This window comes from Poecilia reticulata, chromosome 2 (assembly GCF_904066995.2).
Source record: "Poecilia reticulata chromosome 2, P_reticulata-male-v2, whole genome shotgun sequence".
NCBI lineage: Eukaryota > Metazoa > Chordata > Actinopteri > Cyprinodontiformes > Poeciliidae > Poecilia > Poecilia reticulata.
Window position 1 is genome coordinate 16,266,672 of NC_088831.1, and position 18,303 is coordinate 16,284,974.

Sequence of the window (18,303 nt, forward strand, 5' to 3'; positions counted from 1 at the left end):
GCTTGTGATATGAAAAAAAAAAATTCCATTGCAGTTTTGCAAACTACATCTATGAATATGTTGTTATCCAAAATACACGTATCAAATAGACGTGTTTTTGCTCATTAGAGCAAAAATAATCTTTTTTAATCAAATAACATGATTTTGATAACATTTGATTACATTGAGACGATTTATTTTGGTAGTATATTTGCACAATTTTATGTTTATGTTTATGGAAACTAGTGTCACCACTTGTTTGCTCAGGATGAGGAAATAACTTCATACATTATTAACTTTTAACCAATCAACAACTTCTAGATGGATGTCCACTGTAGCTGAAACTGGAATCTGCCTATATGACTGGACTGTGTTAAATTTATTTAATTACATAACTGGAAACTAATAGGATCTGTTTCTTTTGTAAAGTAGCCTGAGATGACTTTTGCTGTGAATTGGTATAAATCACTAAATCATAAATTACTCAATGTGAATTACGGAAGAAAAATCTTAAGTTTGAACATCTCTCTCCCAGCATTCCAGACCAAGCTGATAATGTTACTTGTTTTGGTAAAAACATCCTGGTTGAACTAAAAGGGCTGGGATTAAAGGTTACTGTTTGGAGTAAATCTACATGAGTACCCTGAGGGTGCAGTGATGGCAGCAGGGTTATAGTGCCTTGGTAGGCTAAAGCATTAAGAGCTCCTTTCACTGACACTGAGGCACTAAGCACAATTTCTCATTAGCAGCCCACATCATAATACCCTCATCACCAAACTTTACTTTTCACACACTGTAATTACCTCAAGGCAGTAGCTGGTAGCTAATTACCAGCTACTGAATCCAGACTCATCCACTGGATTTCCAGACAAAGATGTACGATTAATCACTCCAGAAAGTACATTTCCAAATCTCTAGAGTTTGATGATGGTTGGCTTATCCTGCTGCATCCTAGCCTCTGGTGATGGAAGTCTGATATCCATGAAGCTCTCTGACTTCTGTTTATGAGTTTATCTGTTGGTGACCTCTACACTCCCTTTGACCCTACTTGTCTCTTTATGCCTGAGTTACTTTTGTTCCTAATGGGTTCGGATTTAAGTTCTACATGTTAGATCACCACTAATAGCTGATTGTCCACAATGTATAGTTGCTGGATTTGGTCCACCTGACTGTGGGATCCCTGAATTCAATGATTTGAAGGGATAATACAAACCCTATTATAGAGGTTATATTTTGTCTGTCATTAGAACTCGTTTGTGTCAACCAGGGGGAAGTCACCAGTTTTAATCCACAACTCATGCATAGAATGGTCATATCCTCTGAACATGGTTGGTGTGTTCAAGAGGTTATTTGTTCAAGAATGCAAAGTAGACAAGAGCTCTCACTTTGAAGTACTTTATTGATTTTACTTTGTGATTCACTGCATGCAACTGGAAACATTTCAGATAAATTACACGTCACACACTGTACTGGTCATCACACTGTACTGGTCATCACACAAACAACAAAAATGTGGAACTCAGTTTCTTGCTTCTGCTTTCAGAAGTTGTTACTTTCATCAACTTTTATCTTCTGATTGAACATCAAATTGTTCCATTTCTACTACAGCTCTGTGTGACACAGCGAGAAGAAAAGACAGTACAAGAGGATGTGCTTTATGGGATTACGGTTGACATTTAGACAAACATCACTGGACAGAACATTTTACATCCTGTTAGGGCACAGAATAGGTCCAAGGTGATCAGATTATAGGATTTTAGCAGGCACACTCTTATGGTTTGATTAAATGCAGTAGTTACTCTGTTTTGCAGGAGGGACTGCCGTTGCTCTTCATTTTAATAGCAGCCATCTAGTTTGTTGTTTGCTAGATTCTCTGTCTCTTCAGACTTAATGTTCTGATTCCATGAAATGTGTGGTTTGAAACTTTTGCCCATTCTTAGAATTGTTTTGAATTGTAAACACTTCTCCAAAAGTCAGACTAACTGTAAACATGTTTTTAGTTCATGTTCAGTTCAAAACACAGTTATTATCATCGGTGAGATGAAATCCCAGCTGCCACAATTTTCAAACACTGTTTTTTAAAATGAAACCACAAGTTGATTGTTTCAGTAATCCCTGATCTGGTAAATGTACCAGTCATACTGGCAGAATCAGAACCAGCCATTACTGTCATCAGACAGAAACACAATAAAATTAGTTTCAGCGCAGCCCATCCAAAGAAAACAAACACACAATGGATTCAGACTGATTTGCTTTGTTACCTGCTCTCTTCTACACTTTTTAGATATTTTTTTCTATGTAATGAAAGAAACATGTACAGTTAAAATCAAACACAAACCACATAGAAAGACAACTTTCTTATCACTAAAATTAAATCAGACCAAGCTTCTCTAGTTTTAGATCAGTTCGAATTATCAAAATTATTTGGATTTGCTAAATGCCACAAAAATGAGAGAAAGAGTAAAGACATTTACATACAGACTCACTACGTTCTCTCTAAGCAGTGAGGAGACGTCCAGAAGTGGTCTAAAAAGGCAATGCTACCAAATACTGACATTTTCTTTTTAAGTTTGATTATTATTATTATTATGACGACATTTTTTTGTTTTCTCCTTAATTATTTTTTTTTTTTCTGACATTTTACTTGTTCAAATAAACAGAAGTGTTGTCTGATTTAACTTCAGGAAAAAAAAACTACGTCTTTATTTGATGTATGCAAACGTCTAGTGTCAACTGTATGAAAATGAGAGCTTTAGTGAGTATTTGAGACCAATTCTGTCAGAGTAGATTAGACGTTTCCATCCTTTATGACCTCTGATGCTGTTTGAAGGTCAACATTCTTCATCTGTGCATTTGGGGTTCTAAGAAGTCTGACTGTGGTCACATCATGCAGTAGCAGGAACAACCATGCAAATAAAATCAGATTTCAGAAAAAATAAAATACTGAGCATCAAAACATGCTGTGTAGACAGAGCCTTAGTGTTCAGTCTACAGCCCGGATCATATATTACTGATGTTTAGCTTGTATACCTGAATATATAATGTTATTATTAATGCTATCAGAGCCAATAAATATTTGTGACGTCTAGATACTCATTTCACTGAACTCACATGAGTCAGACTAATATTATGTTATTGTGTAAAAGTTTTTTTTTTTTGTGTGTAAATACCAATAAATATGCAGCTCTGGGGAAAAAAAGTTCAGAAATCAACATTTGGTGGAATAACAAGAGTAATACTATAAAACCTCTGTAAAGAATAAAACTAATAATGGCTTTTGTTATATGAATTGTCCACAGTCACTATGTAAATACGTATATTTTAGTTTTTTTTGTTTTTTTTTACTGTCTGTCTTTTTAAAAGAAGAAGGTCAGAGCAATCAGAAGAAAGGCATATTGGTCAGCTGACACAACAATTTCAAAATTAGATTTAAAAAGATGTGAACAGGATTCGGAGGAGAAGAAAAAAACCCGTTGAGTTCAGGGCAGATTAAAATAAGATCATGAAAGGACACCGGTGTTAGGATAAAAATAGGCCGATGATTGGATCTAAAATGTTAAAGTGCCCAGGAGACGTGTTGTACACAAACACACTCTGACCATAATGTAAGCTGGTGCTGGCCCTTGAGATAGGCTGTCCTTTTGCTGAACTCGTGAACACACACTCACTCACACACAGACACACACACACGCACACACACAGATCACATGGTGTTCAGGGCGTCCCACTGAGATGAGTAGACTTATGTCATAAAATAAACACACAGCAATGTCTAACACAGTTAAACTGAAGTTTTAACAAGCATAAGCTTCCCAAGCCAAAATACACACAGAGACACACACATATAGTGGCAAACATACACTGGAGATAAAACCTCCATGTCTGTCTTGTTTGGATCAGTCTGTTGGTGTCTCTCAGTTGGTCCTCCCATGCTTCTGATACCACAGAGCAGTCGGCAGGTTCTGGCAGCCCTGATACTCTCGCTGCATCTCACTGTCTGTAAGAGCGGGGGTCGCATTACACGGAGCTCCTGCCAGCGTCACGTTTAGTAGGCCGGCCCATGGCTCCAAGAGCCGAGACATCCCGTCAACCTGACAATAACAGCACCGGTTTAAGAGCAGATCAGTGGAATACCAGAGAAAACAAAAACAAAATAAAGCAAATGCATGAAAACTTGCCTTCTCCAGGTGGTCTAACAGGCAAGTGGCAGCACTGATAGAAGACCAGCTGTTATCATCCCAGCCCTGGAACAGCCTGTGGATCTGGTGGGACTGATGCTGGATCAACACCACGTTATGGTGTTTCTGGGAACTCCTTAGCCTTTTGGACAAGACCCCGCTGTAGCTCTGATCCACAAACAGGAGAACCCGAGAGGCCCTGCAGCCGGCCAGGTCAGCCAGCAGTTCGCTCACCGAGTAGCGCTCCTTCAGGTCAGCCTGCTCAGGAAGAGGACAGGAACAGCCATCAAAGCAACAAAACTGAAACCCCTGCACTGCAGCAAGCTCTATCAGTGGCATTAGGTTGTCATTTCAGATTAATGACTAAAAACAAGAAGTACAAAAGTAAATGTGGGTTTGACGTGTCAGAGTCCATAGAGAGGGGAATATTTGACCAGAGCTCTTATTTGAATGACAAGACAATTTTTCTGTTCAGGTTCAGCATAAAGTTGATCGCCTTAGATGTAAAAATAAATGTCCTGTCTACAACAGATTGTAAACTGTTTTAAATTATATGACACCTGTTGCAGTAAACCTCATTGTAAGGCTGGAGTCCAGTCTTAGATTTGATGCACAGGTTAGCTCAGTTGTCAAATCCAGCTTCTTCTTTTTTTTTATCTGAGAAACCTAGCCAAAGTAAAACCTTTTCTTTCTCTGCTTCACTTTGAAATGTATATTCATGCTTTTATCTGAATTTGCTTAGATCATGCTAAATTGAGCTTTATGTTGGCCTCAGTCACAAGTCACTTTCTAGACTCCAGGTGGTTTTAAATGCTGAAGTTAGAGCACGTTACTCCTGTCTTAGCATCTCCTCTCTGACTTTCAGAACATTTTAGGATTGATTTTAACATTTTTAAATCTCTGCATGTCTCTGTCTGACCTGTTTGTTCCCTCACCGTCTCTTAGGTCGTATCGGTTGATGTTAGTCAAAATCAAAGAGAAAGCTGAGAGGTGACGGCTCATTCTCTGTTACTGCCCCAGAACTGTGGAACGGGTTAGCATCACATATCAGACAAACTGAGTCTCTTCATGTTTTTAAGTCTTCTCTTAAAGCTTGTTTTTATCTTTCTCACTGGCTTTTAACTCAGCTTGGAGTGTAGGTTTTTACAGCTATTGTCATTCTGGTTGTGGTGGACAACACTTTGGTCAACTGTGTTGTTTTTAAAGTTCTTTATAAATAAAGCAGGAATGGAATGAATGAAAAATGACGTTTTAAATTATGTTGGTTATTTAAAAGAGCTTGGTCTCTTTTTGAATTAATGGAATGTTGGCGTTTTCAATAAGTTTCTTTGAACTTCGTGCAGGGATGCCAGAGCCAGGAAGGGTGTGCCTTACAAAAGCTTGAAGTAATTAGTTCTGACATGAACTGCTAGAAAACAGCTAGTCAGCAGGATTCAGATGTTGAATAGTTTGTATTTCCCTGGTACATTGTGCCACTTTATACCACAATCAAGTAACTATGCTACTTTCAGTTGTTATAGAAGTGCTCTATGAATCAAACATGACTTAAAATAAATTTGACTTTGTAATTTAACGATTTTAAATTGGGCCACTGTGTCTTTAAAAACACCTGCTCTTTCTGAAACATGTCATCACAACATGGCTCCTCTATTAACCCTTTAACAATTTTTTTTTACCAATGTTTCACTGAGAAGTAGCTCCTATAATGACTCAGCAGATGCTCAGTCCCACCAAGTGTTTGCTAACTGCTGCTGGCTAGTCTGAAGGAGCTGATTGAGTAAAAAAAATATTTTAGATTATAATACCACCCCTTTAAAAAATATCTTTCTGTATCACATTGCTGAAAGCAATGCAGTACGTTTTATTATTATTATTATTATTATTATTATTATTATTATTATTATTATTATTATTATTATTATTATTATTATTATTATATTTCATTTGTATTACAATCCCATGTTCTTTTATGAGAATATGTTTGTATGCCTTCAGTTTTCACAGTGATCCATGAGATCCATTGTATCTGATGGAAGAAACTTTACAATCACCTGTGGAGGCTGTTCTTTCTTAAAAAGCTGAGGGGGCTGCTTCATTTTCGATTTAGGAGCAGAAATTCTTATTTAATAACTGAACACAATAATCTTGCACAATAATCAGCAGCAAAGTAGTAGGCAAGAGCAGCACTCAGGTACTAAGAAATGTTATATGTTGCAGTAACGAGATCAGTTCCTTGCATTCAGCTGTCAGTACCTCAGCGGATGTCATAGCAGATTAAAAGTTGGACAGCCCACAGCATCCCATAGCAGATCGGTCTGTTTGCTATCTGAAGCAACTATATCGTTCAATGTAGAGAGTCAAAGTGGCTCTACATTTACATTAATATTTATGTGTCTGCCTCTAATAATGTTTTTTTTTTTGTTATTACTATTATAGGCAGCAACCATTGGCTGCTCACAATCCTCCCTCACTACAGTGAGCAATGTGTGTGCTTTGTTTCCGTGTTTCTCTTACGATGCCATTCAGGTTGGCGTCCCACAGCAGCATGGTCCCATCAGTGCGTGTCGGTGAGTTCAGGTACAGAACCAGAGTGTCGGCACAATGCTGCTTCCGGCAAATGTATGACACATGGTTACGGATCACTGCCTTCTCTGTTGCGGAGTAAACGCCCTCTACGTCTTCAGTGCACATAGAAAAGAAAGAAGAGGTTCAGCTCTAAGACAGTTTGTGAGGTTTTGCTGTGTATTGTGCAATTTATTGCATTTGGTAGAATCTTTATCGGAGGTTCTTCCTGTCTCCGTCCAGACAGGGTGAAAGGAAAACACATCTTCTGCCTTTGAACAGCTTCGTTGCTGAAATGTCCTGCACAAATAAACTTGATTTCCATGAATTCTAGTATTTTAACATATGATTCCACAATTCTTTTTTCAGAATGTTTTTCTAGAATTACACTGCCCATGGCTGCAGGAGGTTGGAGTAGTTCTGTTACCCTATTTCTGATTTATTTTTTTGTAGACTTCTGTTCAGTTTTTTTTTTGTCATGTCATCTTCTCATGTGGGCCAAAATTGTCAAGTCAAAAGTGCTTCCAGATCAAGAAAATGTTGTCTTGTTTAGTGCTGCAGTATAAACATTTATAATGTCTGTTTCCAGGTTCTGGAAGGGCTTCCTGAAAACATAAGACGTGTAGAAATTGGTGAGTCACTTAAATCAGGATTGAAATTATTATTGTTCACGGATGCTTCCAAGAAAAGGCAAAACCCTACTTCATCAGATTGTCAGGACAAATAATACTTTCTATTAAAGTATATTTGTCCTTGTTTTGTGCTGCAGAACTTTTCCTGTAATTCCCGACTGGTTCTACAACCATTAAACTTTTCATTACGGGATTCTGGGTCTCTGCAAATACTTTGACATACTGTAGCTTTCTGTATCATAGCGCTTGTTCATTTCCTACCTAGAAGCTGTCCACTGCTGGCGAAGAAAGTGTTGATGTGATTTTTATGGAAACCATTGTTTCTGAGCATTTTGTAGAACTTCTGAAGATTCTGAGCGTGATGCTGAAATGTCATCTGAGGCTGCCAACCACCTGCATAGACACACACACACACACGCGCATGCACGCGCACACACACACGCACAAATATGTAGATACATACAGGCAGATGGTTAGAGTTACACTTCTTCAGTAAATAACACATTTATGACATTGAGGAAAATGTGCAGAATCCAATTTGCCTCTGGAGTCCGTTTCAGGTTTTGTTTGGTGTGAAACAGTCCATTGAGGTACTTTAGATACGTTATCAACTAAGTTGATACTTTTTTGTCATTTCTTTGATACTTTATAGTTTATGTTGTTTTGTTCAAGATGAATAATGAACTAAGCTGTTATTAATATGGTGTAAGTCTATGATTGTGAAGTCCTTGAAGGTACAGAGCAGCTTCCTCTGCTGTCGCTGCTAAAACAGGCCGATTACAGTTCTAAAACAGTGCGGAAAAGCAACACTGTCGTTACAAATTTCTCCTTCTGTCCACTGAATGGTCCAGTTGAATGTTTCCCAGACAGAATCCAAGAAAGGGGGAGAAACCCCCGACGATGTTGGATGCCAGACGTTTTTTGAGTGGAACTGCATGTCTACCTTTTAATGTGTCTCTCAGTGAAAGTTGTCTTTGCATCTTGACTTTGTCTCTACCCCGTGTTTGTGCCCAAAATGCTGAAATAAGTTAAGAATTGATCAAAACTTCACCAAAACTCGAACAACTTCAGTACCCAGAAGTTGTCGAAGTTATTTCCGATTGTGTCTAAAGATGTTTGAATCGTGTGGGACAGAAGAAACGAATGAACGGTCCAACCTGAGATGAGCACGGCATGGTCACAGGTCTGATAGAGGCGGCAGGACAGGTGTGTGGCCAGTGGCTGCTGGTGGCAGCGCCTGGTGTTTTTATTGAGCTCACAGCTTGACACAGGCAGACCGGGAGAGCTCATGGGAAGCTGCTGGGGACACCTGGCAAATTCTGCGTTGTCTGTTGGAGGAGAAAGAGGGAAAGCTCAGAACAGGAGAACCACCACAGGGAAAGGTTGTCGAGCGCCAAAACACGCCCTGAGTGTTTTGAATGGTAAGTCAAACTTACTTTGAATTACCATTCAAAGTAAATTAGAGACTGGAAAAATACACGAAAATACAAAAATACAAAAAATAAGAAACAAATATGCAAAATTTTAACAGCACAGAAAGTAACTTCAAAAAATGAAATAAAAACCTATTTGACAAACTACAGTAACTTGGAAAAGTTTAAGCTAAAGAGTGAAAAACAAATCATAGAGACCGACAGTTTGATAAAATGGCTGCTGGTTTCCCTACATTGACCTCATGTGGATTTGGTCATTGTAACACCTTAAGATCTATTAATAATACACCGCTGTGGATAAAATAGAGATCATATCAAAATTAAATGTTAGCTTTTATTATCTTCGCTTAGTTTGAAGTTAGAGTTTAGCTATAAAATTTAACCTCAAGTGTACGAACAGCACCTATATCACACAGAAATTATGTATTAATCCAAAATGAAGCTGTGTGGACAACATGTGGGAAAACTCAGCTCCACCCATCTGAATCCTTTGAATTTAAGAGAGAAAGTAGCATCTTTATTTAAATGCACTTGATTAGCAGAACCTCATCAGCGTGAAGTGAGAGGTCAAAACCTTCCCTACAAAAGCCAAAGTTTTGTCAGTTCTGTGTTAATATCAGGGCAGAAAGACATCAGTAATGAAAGCAGCTGTTGCTTCTCGTCAGTCTAAAAGGGTTGAAAATCCACATCTAAAATAAAACAGAGGTCAAACTGAATGGGCAGACACATCCGAGGAAAATCTCCTTGATGTCAGATTGTGTAAGGCTCAGAGGAACTGCAAAAAATTAATGAGCCTTATCTCAGCCTCTGCTGGACTCAGTTAGCAGAGGAAATGTTAACATTCATGGGAATAAAATTCAAACGAATTACATGAATTCCTCTGTATCTGAAAAAAAAATTCTTGAGCCAAATGTGAGTCTGTGTTACATCAGACAGGGTTGTCATTAAATCTGATTCTGACCCTTTTTATTACTTTGGGACAAAACGAAGCAAAGTGATGGCATGCTGATTACAGCATGCATATTGGAACTGAGCGCATGTTCCCACTGGTGCTTCACTTCCCAGGGCTCAGTTGGCTTTGAGAACATGTGATGTAGATGAGGGAACTTTTTCAATGTGACAAAGGAACAAGGTGATCCAGAGCCCGGCAGAAAGTAGCGTCACTTTACCAAAACCAGGAGCAATGTTTTAGAAAAGACAACAACTGGAATTTGGTTGCAGAATTCCCATAATGCATCCCATGATGTCAGACTAGATAAAACAGAAAAAAAAAACATGAATGCTGATATGAACAAAAAAAAAAAACACAACAAGGAACAGAGAAACTAAACAGGAAAAGGCCATTAGAAATGTCTTGGTTATATGGCAGAGTGCAGACCTACCAACACATTTGAGTCTCTGCGTCCAACTGCTGTCTCCGACGGCAACCACCAGTGGCAGAAAGTGAACCTCACAGAAACCTCCGATGGCTCGTTCCAGCAAGCGGCTGCCGGCGGTGCCTCCACCCAGCGTCCCACCTGCCACCCGTCTGCTGCCAAACAGCCTCTGTGGACCGGTCTGACGGCGCTTCAGCTGGTTCTGGCAGCGACCCTTCAAAGCCAGAGTCAAACACTCGTCTCCTACAGGTGGGGAAACATCTTTCAGACTGAAAAGTTTCTCACTGTTTCCTGGGGTCAAAAAAAAATGATTTGAACCTTCCAAAACATTTGAGTGACGTGGATCTATCCTTGATGGAAGGGTTACAAGAGTGTTGAGCTGTTCTTAGAAATCCATCCAGTATGCCGTGTCTCTGGCATCTTCGGCCTGATGAAAGCAAACTGGAACATTTTTGCCCGCTATAGCATACAAATGCATGGCACGGTTTTCGTATTTTTGTTTTTAAAAACACATAAATTGCTGAAATTTGTGGTTGTAATTTACAAAAAAAAATGTGAATGTGAATTTCATCAGCAAAAAATTATTTTCTTGTTTATAGTTCCATCTTATTTAAGTAAATTTATGCGCAGTTCTGTCAAATATTGAGAAAGTCACGCAAACCCATTCACCGCAACCGTCCCAGCAGGAGGTACTTTGCAACATGAGCAGATATGAATAATTGACAGACGTGTGTTCGTGTGACACGGGGGCAAAGTGACCTTAACATCTGGCCTTAACTTTTCTCACAGCAGGGGCTCAGAAACTTTGACACACCTCTGTGTCCCTTCAGATATCTTCTACAGGAATGGATCCTTACTTCGTCTTCTGTTAACTCTCAAGTTTTCTTCCGTAGGAACCAGATCAGCTGGTTTCTACGGAAACAACTGAGCCTAGAAATATCAGGAAACCTATTTAAAAAATAATCTGAATGACTACTATATGTAATAGTGTAATACATCTTTCTGGGAGGCACATCTGCATTGAACTTTTACTGTCTTTTCCTTGTGACTGAAGCAGGGCTTTACATTTTGATTAGGAATTTATTCATATTACATACGCAAAGCATGTAGTTTTGCGAAATTAGCAACAAATGAATGTCATGCTGGAACAGTCACAGTTACACTTACACCTTTCAGATGTTTTGAGTGCTCTCACTTGCTGTTCAATCTACAGGTCTACAGTCTGGTCTTTATAAACTGGCTTTTTGTGACTGAATACTGAAAGCTCACCTGTCAGCTTAAATGTGTTTGACAAAACCATCTATAAAGAACCCTTACAGGCGTCACTAGAAAAAACAAATTGCTGAATTATGAAAAAAGCTCAACCACAGAGCTTTTTTCATAAAACCAGATATCTGGTTTTAGGGTCTAAACTGGAAGTGATTGTGTTTTTGGACAGACAACTTCTAGATGCAGTCCAACCCACCTAAATTAAATGACTGAATTAACTAGCCACCATGCGGTTAGCTTCTACAGTGCTGACATCAGACTTCATTTAAAATGTTTTTCTGGACACTCAAGGACACATAACAGTGGATGGAATCAGCCATTCTCATTCACACACAGTGTCAAGCTGCAGAACCGCCTGCCCTTTTACCACCATCAGCAGGCGAAGTGCCTCTCCTTGGGCTGCCACCTTATCGTGGTGGAGGGGTTTGAGTGTCCCAATGATCCTAGGAGCTATGCTGTCTGGGGCTTTATGCCCCTGGTAGGGTCACCCAAGGCAGACAGGTCCTAGGTGAGGAACCAGACAAAGTGCAGCCCGAAGACCCCTATGATGAATACGAACTTTGGACTGCGTTTTCCCTCGCCCGGACGCGGGTCACCGGGGCCCCACTCTGGAGCCAGGCCTGGAGGTGGGGCACGATGGCGAGCGCCTGGTGGCCGGGCTTTTACCCACGGAGCCCGGCCGGGCTCAGCCCGAAGAGGAGACATGGGTCCCCCTTCCGATGGGCTCACCACCTGTCCGAGGGGCCAAAGGGGTCGGGTGCATTGTGCTATGGGCGGCAGCCAAGGGAGGGGACCCTGGCGGTCTGATCCTCGGCTGCAGAAGCTGGCTCTCGGGACGTGGAACGTCACCTCTCTGGTGGGGAAGGAGCCGGAGCTAGTGTGCGAGGCTGAGAGGTTCCGGCTAGAAATAGTCGGCCTCACCTCGACGCATGGCTCTGGTTCTGGAACCAGTCTCCTTGAGAGGGGCTGGACGTACTTCCACTCTGGAGTTGCCCACGGTGAGAGGCGCCGGGCTGGAGTGGGCATACTTGTTGCCCCCCATTTGGGCGCCTGTACGTTGGGGTTCACCCCGGTGAACGAGAGGGTGGCCTCCCTCCGCCTACGGGTGGGGGACGGGTTCTGACTGTTGTTTGTGCTTACGGGCCGAACGGCAGTTCAGATTACCCACCCTTCTTGGAGTCCTTAGAGGGGGTACTGGAGAGTGCCCCTCCTGGGGACTCCCTTGTTCTACTGGGAGACTTCAACGCTCACGTGGGCAATGACAGTGAGACCTGGAGAGGCGTGGTTGGGAGGAACGGCCCCCCCGATCTGAACCCAAGCGGTGTTCTGTTGTTGGACTTCTGTGCTCGTCACGGATTGTCCATCACGAACACCATGTTCAGGCATAAGGGCGTCCATATGTGCACTTGGCACCAGGACGCCCTAGGCCGCAGTTCGATGATTGACTTTGTCATCGTCTCATCGGATTTGCGGCCGTATGTCTTGGACACTCGGGTGAAGAGAGGTGCGGAGCTGTCCACTGACCACTACCTGGTGACGAGTTGGCTCCGGTGGTGGGGGAGGAAGCCGGTCAGACCTGGCAGGCCCAAACGTGTAGTGAGGGTCTGCTGGGAACGTCTGGCGGAGTCCCCTGTGAGACGGAGCTTCAACTCTCATCTCCGGCAGAACTTCGAACACGTTCCGGGGGAGGTGGGGGACATTGAGTCTGAGTGGACCATGTTCCGTACCTCCATTGCCGAGGCGGCCTATCGGAGCTGCGGCCGCAAGGTCGTTGGTGCCTGTCGCGGCGGCAACCCTCGAACCCGTTGGTGGACACCTTCGGTGAGGGATGCTGTCAAGCTGAAGAAGGAGTCCTACCGGGCCTTTTTGGCCTGTGGGACTCCAGAAGCAGCTGATAGGTACCGGCGGGCGAAACGGCATGCGGCTCGGGTTGTCGCTGAGGCAAAAACTCGGGCGTGGGAGGAGTTTGGAGAGGCCATGGAGACAGACTTCCGTACGGCTTCGAGGCGATTCTGGTCCACCATCCGGCGTCTCAGGAGGGGGAAGCAGTGCAGCACCAACACTGTTTATAGTGGGGATGGTGCGCTGCTGACCTCAACTCGGGACGTTGTGGGCCGGTGGGCGGAATACTTCGAAGACCTCCTCAATCCCACCAACATGCCTTCTGTTGAGGAAGCTGAGCATGGGGACTCTGGGCTGGGCTCTCCAATCTCTGGGGACGAGGTCGCCGAGGTGGTCAAAAAGCTCCTCGGTGGCAGGGCCCCGGGGGTGGATGAGATCCGCCCGGAGTTCCTTAAGGCTCTGGGTTGTGTTGGCTAACGCGACTCTGCAATATCGCATGGACATCGGGGGCAGTTCCCCTGGACTGGCAGACTGGGGTGGTGGTCCCCCTGTTTAAAAAGGGGGACCGGAGGGTGTGCTCCAATTACAGGGGGATCACACTCTTAAGCCTCCCTGGTAAGGTCTATTCAGGGGTCCTGGAGAGGAGGGTCCGTCGGATAGTCGAACCTCGGATTCAGGAAGAGCAGTGTGGTTTTCGTCCTGGTCGTGGAACACTGGACCAGCTCTACACCCTCAGCGGGGTCCTGGAGGGTGCATGGGAGTTCGCCCAACCAGTCTACATGTGTTTTGTGGACTTGGAGAAGGCGTTCGACCGTGTCCCTAGGGGGCCCTGTGGGGGGTACTCCGGGAGTATGGGGTACCAGGCCTTTTGATACGGGCTGTCAGGTTCCTGTATGACCGTGTCAGAGTCTGGTCCGCATTGCCGGCAGTAAGTCGGGCTTGTTTCCGGTGAGAGTTGGACTCCGCCAAGGCTGCCCATTGTCACCGATTCTGTTCATTACTTTTATGGACAGAATTTCTAGGCGCAGACGAGGTGTTTAGGGATCCGTTTTGGTGGCCTTAGGATCGCATCTCTGCTTTTTGCGGATGATGTGGTCCTGTTGGCTTCATCGGAACGTGATCTGCAGCTCTCACTGGAGCGGTTCGCAGTCGAGTGTGAAGCGGCCGGGATGAGGCTCAGTGCCTCCAAATCCGAGGCCATGGTCTTGAGCCGGAAAAGGGTAGAGTGCCTTCTCCGGGTCAGGGGGGTCGTCCTGCCTCAAGTGGAGGAGTTTAAGTATCTGGGGATCTTGTTCACGAATGAGGGAAGAAGGGAACGGGAGATCGACAGGCGGATTGGGGCAGCGTCTACTGTGAAGCGGGCGCTGTACCGGTCCGTCGTGGTGAAGAGAGAGCTGAGCCAAAAAGCGAAGCTCTCGATTTACCGGTCGATCTACGTTCCCACCCTCATCTATGGTCATGAGCTTTGGGTCATGACCGAAAGAACGAGATCACGGGTACAAGCGGCCGAAATGAGTTTCCTCCGCAGGGTGGCTGGGCTCTCCCTTAGAGATAGGGTGAGAAGCTCGGTCATCCGGGAGGGACTCAGAGTAGAGCCGCTGCTCCTCCACGTCGAGAGGAGCCAGTTGAGGTGGCTCGGGCATCTGGTAAGGATGCCTCCTGGACGCCTCCCTGGTGAGGTGTTCCGGGCACGTCCCACCGGGAGGAGGCCTCGGGGAAGACCCAGGACACGCTGGAGGGATTACGTCTCTCGGCTGGCCTGGGAACGCCTTGGGATTCCCCCGGAGGAGCTGGAAGAAGTGGCTGGGGAGAGGGAAGTCTGGGCCTCCCTTCTGAAGCTGCTGCCCCCGCGACCCGACCCCGGATAAGCGGAAGAAAATGGATGGATGGATGGATGGAGCAGGCGAAGTGTGTGAAGTTGTCTTTACACAAGCACAGAAATGGACAGAGCAGGGTCTCAAACTGGCAACCCACCGAATATGAGACAAACTCCTAACACCTCTGAGTGACTGACCACAAATACACAAGTTTAAGATTTTGATTTGAAAAAAAATATTCGAAAACCTTTTATAGTTTCCTTCCACTTTGAAGTTATGCATAACTTAGTGTCGCTCTAGCACACAAAAGCCCAATAAAACACAACCAACTTTTTGAATTTAATGTGACCAGATGTGAGGGGGAAAAAAAAAAAACTTTTTGCAGGGCATTGTACTGAACCACAAGTTAAATTCTGTCACAGCTTTAATTGAACAGTCGGTCTAACTCGTCAACTAAAGCTGCGCTTAAACACGTTTCACCGCAGAAATTAGCAATATAGTAGATACTGTGTTCACATACACTAACGTGAGCTACAAACAGAAAACAAAAACATTTTATCATCAGAGAAGAAGACCAGGATATTCAACACTCACCCAAGTAAATGCCATCCAGGTGGGAACATTTCTTCTTTGTCACATTTATGTCCACATAAAAGAGGACCACAGGGTGTCCAAAGTTCTCCCCTGGTGATGGATCCAGAACCAGAACAACATCATGGGCAGAGGAACTGTAGAGGGGCTGGTGATGTCTGTTCAGCATCCGCCCAACATTGAAGCTTCCCCTCAGCTTGGAGCTCAGCATGCCGCTGGAAAAGTCGGGCAGGATAGCCAGGACTTTGTTTGAGGGACCTGGAAGAGCAGAATGTTGCTACTGATCTTTAGATGCAGCAGACAAATCAGACAGAGGTTCACTGTGCATGACATAGCTACCATCCATAAAGATTAGATAAATATGATGTAAATATATGTATTTGAATTCTTAATGCATCTGTTATTATCTCATGGGAGTACGCAGCGCCGATCCTGGTCCTTGGTCCAGATAGCTGCTGCACCTGCTGCTTTAAAATAAAAGGAGTACAGCTTTCCAAAAATAAATACAAGAATAACGGTGGAGATAAAAAAAGGCTGTTCAAATTTCATTGGCCAACATTAAACCATACATTTGTATCAACTATTTTTTATTCAAAATTTTTGTCTTTTAATTATTTTGTTGTCCAAATATCTTTTTGCACAGACATAAATGTAGTTTTTGGCTTTACAGTTTACAATTTTTTTTTAAAAAAGTAGCTTTTTATAAAAACAAAAAAACAAAAAGAGAAAACAATTGACATAAATGAAAAAATAAAAAACATACCACTGTGTTCACTGTGTTGTTAAATAAATACTTCACATTTCAGTCATGAGTCATCTCAAGATCTGTGCACTCACACCAAACTCCTCCATGGAAACAGAATGCTGGTTCTGTCACCATTTTTTATTTATTCTTTTTGCTCATCTCCGCTATTTTCAGCAGCAGTTTCTTGTACATCCATTATGGATGATTAAGGCTAATTTTCCTCTGTTAACACAAATACAACTACTGCCAAACAGTCTTGCTTCTCAGATTGACAAGAGTGTTTTCAGTGGAAGTTTGCATCACTTAATATATTAACTGCAATGAAATGAAGTTAGTTGATCATTTCTGAAACAAACTTTTAAAACTAATAACTGGTTTAACGTAATGGCAATACGGTAAACCAGTACTGCACACAAAAGCCCAATAAAACACAGTCAGCTGTAAAAGTGAGCAGCTGTTGTTTGAATGATGCCAGCTGTCTGGTACAGTGCGATGCTTCCATCTGGTCCTACCTGCAGCGCTGCGCTGCTCCGACATGTACACGGCCACAGAGGACAGCGGCAGGTGGCTGAGCCGTCTGCAGTCTGCCTCAGACATGGAGGACATGCGGAGGCAGCGGTCCAGCTGGTCCCACTGCAGCACCTGGAGCCCCGAGCGTACCCAGCGGTCCAGCCGGCTGAGGGCCACGCTGCCCGCAGGGGCCAGAGAGGGAGCAGGGTGGAGGATGGAGGAGAGAGCAGCGAGGAACGTGAGGAGCTGCATGATCAGGATCAACTGTTTCTGTTTGTCCTTAATGGGTTTTCTTCTTTATTTTCGCTTTGTTTCTCCACTAATGCTTTGCTTCTGTCATTTCTGCATATTTTTTTATTATTATTTCTTCTTAAGCATTCCAGCTCCAGAGGAATTGTCTTCACTTGTTGTGGAGTCTTCTCTTTTCTTCTTTGTGTTTTCTCTTTTCACTTTCTGTTCCTTCAGTTCCTGAATTCTGTTCTTTTATTTTCTTCTAGTTTTTTTTTAGATTATTATTATTATTATTAAGAAAATCTCAGATTAGAAATGGATTTGGATTCTCTTCTAAGTTGAAATTCTTCCTTTGCTTCTCTCTTGTTTTATTTTTGTCTTTATTTCATCAGATCTGAACCTGAAGGACAAAAGCCCAACAGCATGGCTGGGTGGCAGTAACTGTCCTTCTCCTGCTGTGTCTTTGTTTAAGCCTTCTGTTCTTAGTTATTCTTGGGAAAAAAAAAAAAAAGTTTTGTAGTTTGTGATCAGATTTCTTCTCTCAGTTGTGCTGTCTTTGGTTTGGAACAGTTGCAACAGACGGCAGCATCCCCTCGCTGAATTGTTCCTCTTTTCCCCTTCAACGCTGTTTTGTTCTTGTTACTTAAAAGAAATAAGATCCCAGATTGTCTGCAAACATCAAAATGAAAACTTTTTTGCTTTGGTCCACTGGTTCTGTCCCTCCTGATCTTTCTTTGGACTCGGAGAAGCTTCGGGATCAGAGCTGGTTCTGATCCCGAACCAGCTCAGAAGAAGTCAGAAAGTCCTCGCTTTTTAAAAAGGAGAGTTGTCTGTCCTGCAGGTTGTCCACAGCTGCCTCTACTGCTCACAGTTAGTTTGTCTATCTTTTGCTGCTCTCTTTAGCTCTCTCTCTCTCTCTCTCTCTCTCTCTGTCCCTCTCTTTCAAAAACACACACACACACATACACACGCTTCTCTCCTCCTCTGTCTGTGAGGTTTGACATGCGACAAAGATGGGAAGGAGGAATGATGAGATAACACGATGAAAAAGTCAGAGGGAGGGAGGAAAAGGAAAGAGGAGGAAGGGTTAGACAGAGGGCTGGAAAATAGGTTAAAACATGAGTTAAGTAACCCAAGT

The 18,303-nt window shown here is 43.1% G+C and overlaps 1 protein-coding gene across 1 annotated transcript; it reads right to left on the reverse strand.

The window, feature by feature from the left end:
* Positions 1 to 1,360: 1,360 nt before the first annotated feature.
* On the reverse strand, positions 1,361 to 18,227 carry LOC103482284 (uncharacterized). Its single transcript, XM_008438357.3, has 8 exons — positions 16,937 to 18,227; positions 15,683 to 15,937; positions 10,167 to 10,403; positions 8,509 to 8,679; positions 7,613 to 7,744; positions 6,672 to 6,835; positions 4,158 to 4,415; positions 1,361 to 4,070 (listed from the first exon to the last, which is right to left on the reverse strand). Exons 1-8 carry the CDS (start codon positions 17,184 to 17,186, stop codon positions 3,894 to 3,896), a joined length of 1,644 nt encoding a protein of 547 aa, XP_008436579.2. The 5' UTR covers positions 17,187 to 18,227; the 3' UTR covers positions 1,361 to 3,893.
* Between the last annotated feature and the right edge of the window lie 76 nt (positions 18,228 to 18,303).

Excerpts from the sequence above, each read along its gene's own strand:
- LOC103482284 (XM_008438357.3), bottom strand. The coding sequence starts at position 17,186 with ATGCAGCTCCTCACGTTCCTCGCTGCTCTCTCCTCCATCCTCCACCCT. Across the intron at positions 8,680-10,166 it reads GCAGAGACTCAAATGTGTTG|ACAACGCAGAATTTGCCAGG; the intron begins GTAGGTCTGCAC and ends CTCCTCCAACAG. Across the intron at positions 4,071-4,157 it reads TGTTAGACCACCTGGAGAAG|GTTGACGGGATGTCTCGGCT; the intron begins GCAAGTTTTCAT and ends TGTTATTGTCAG.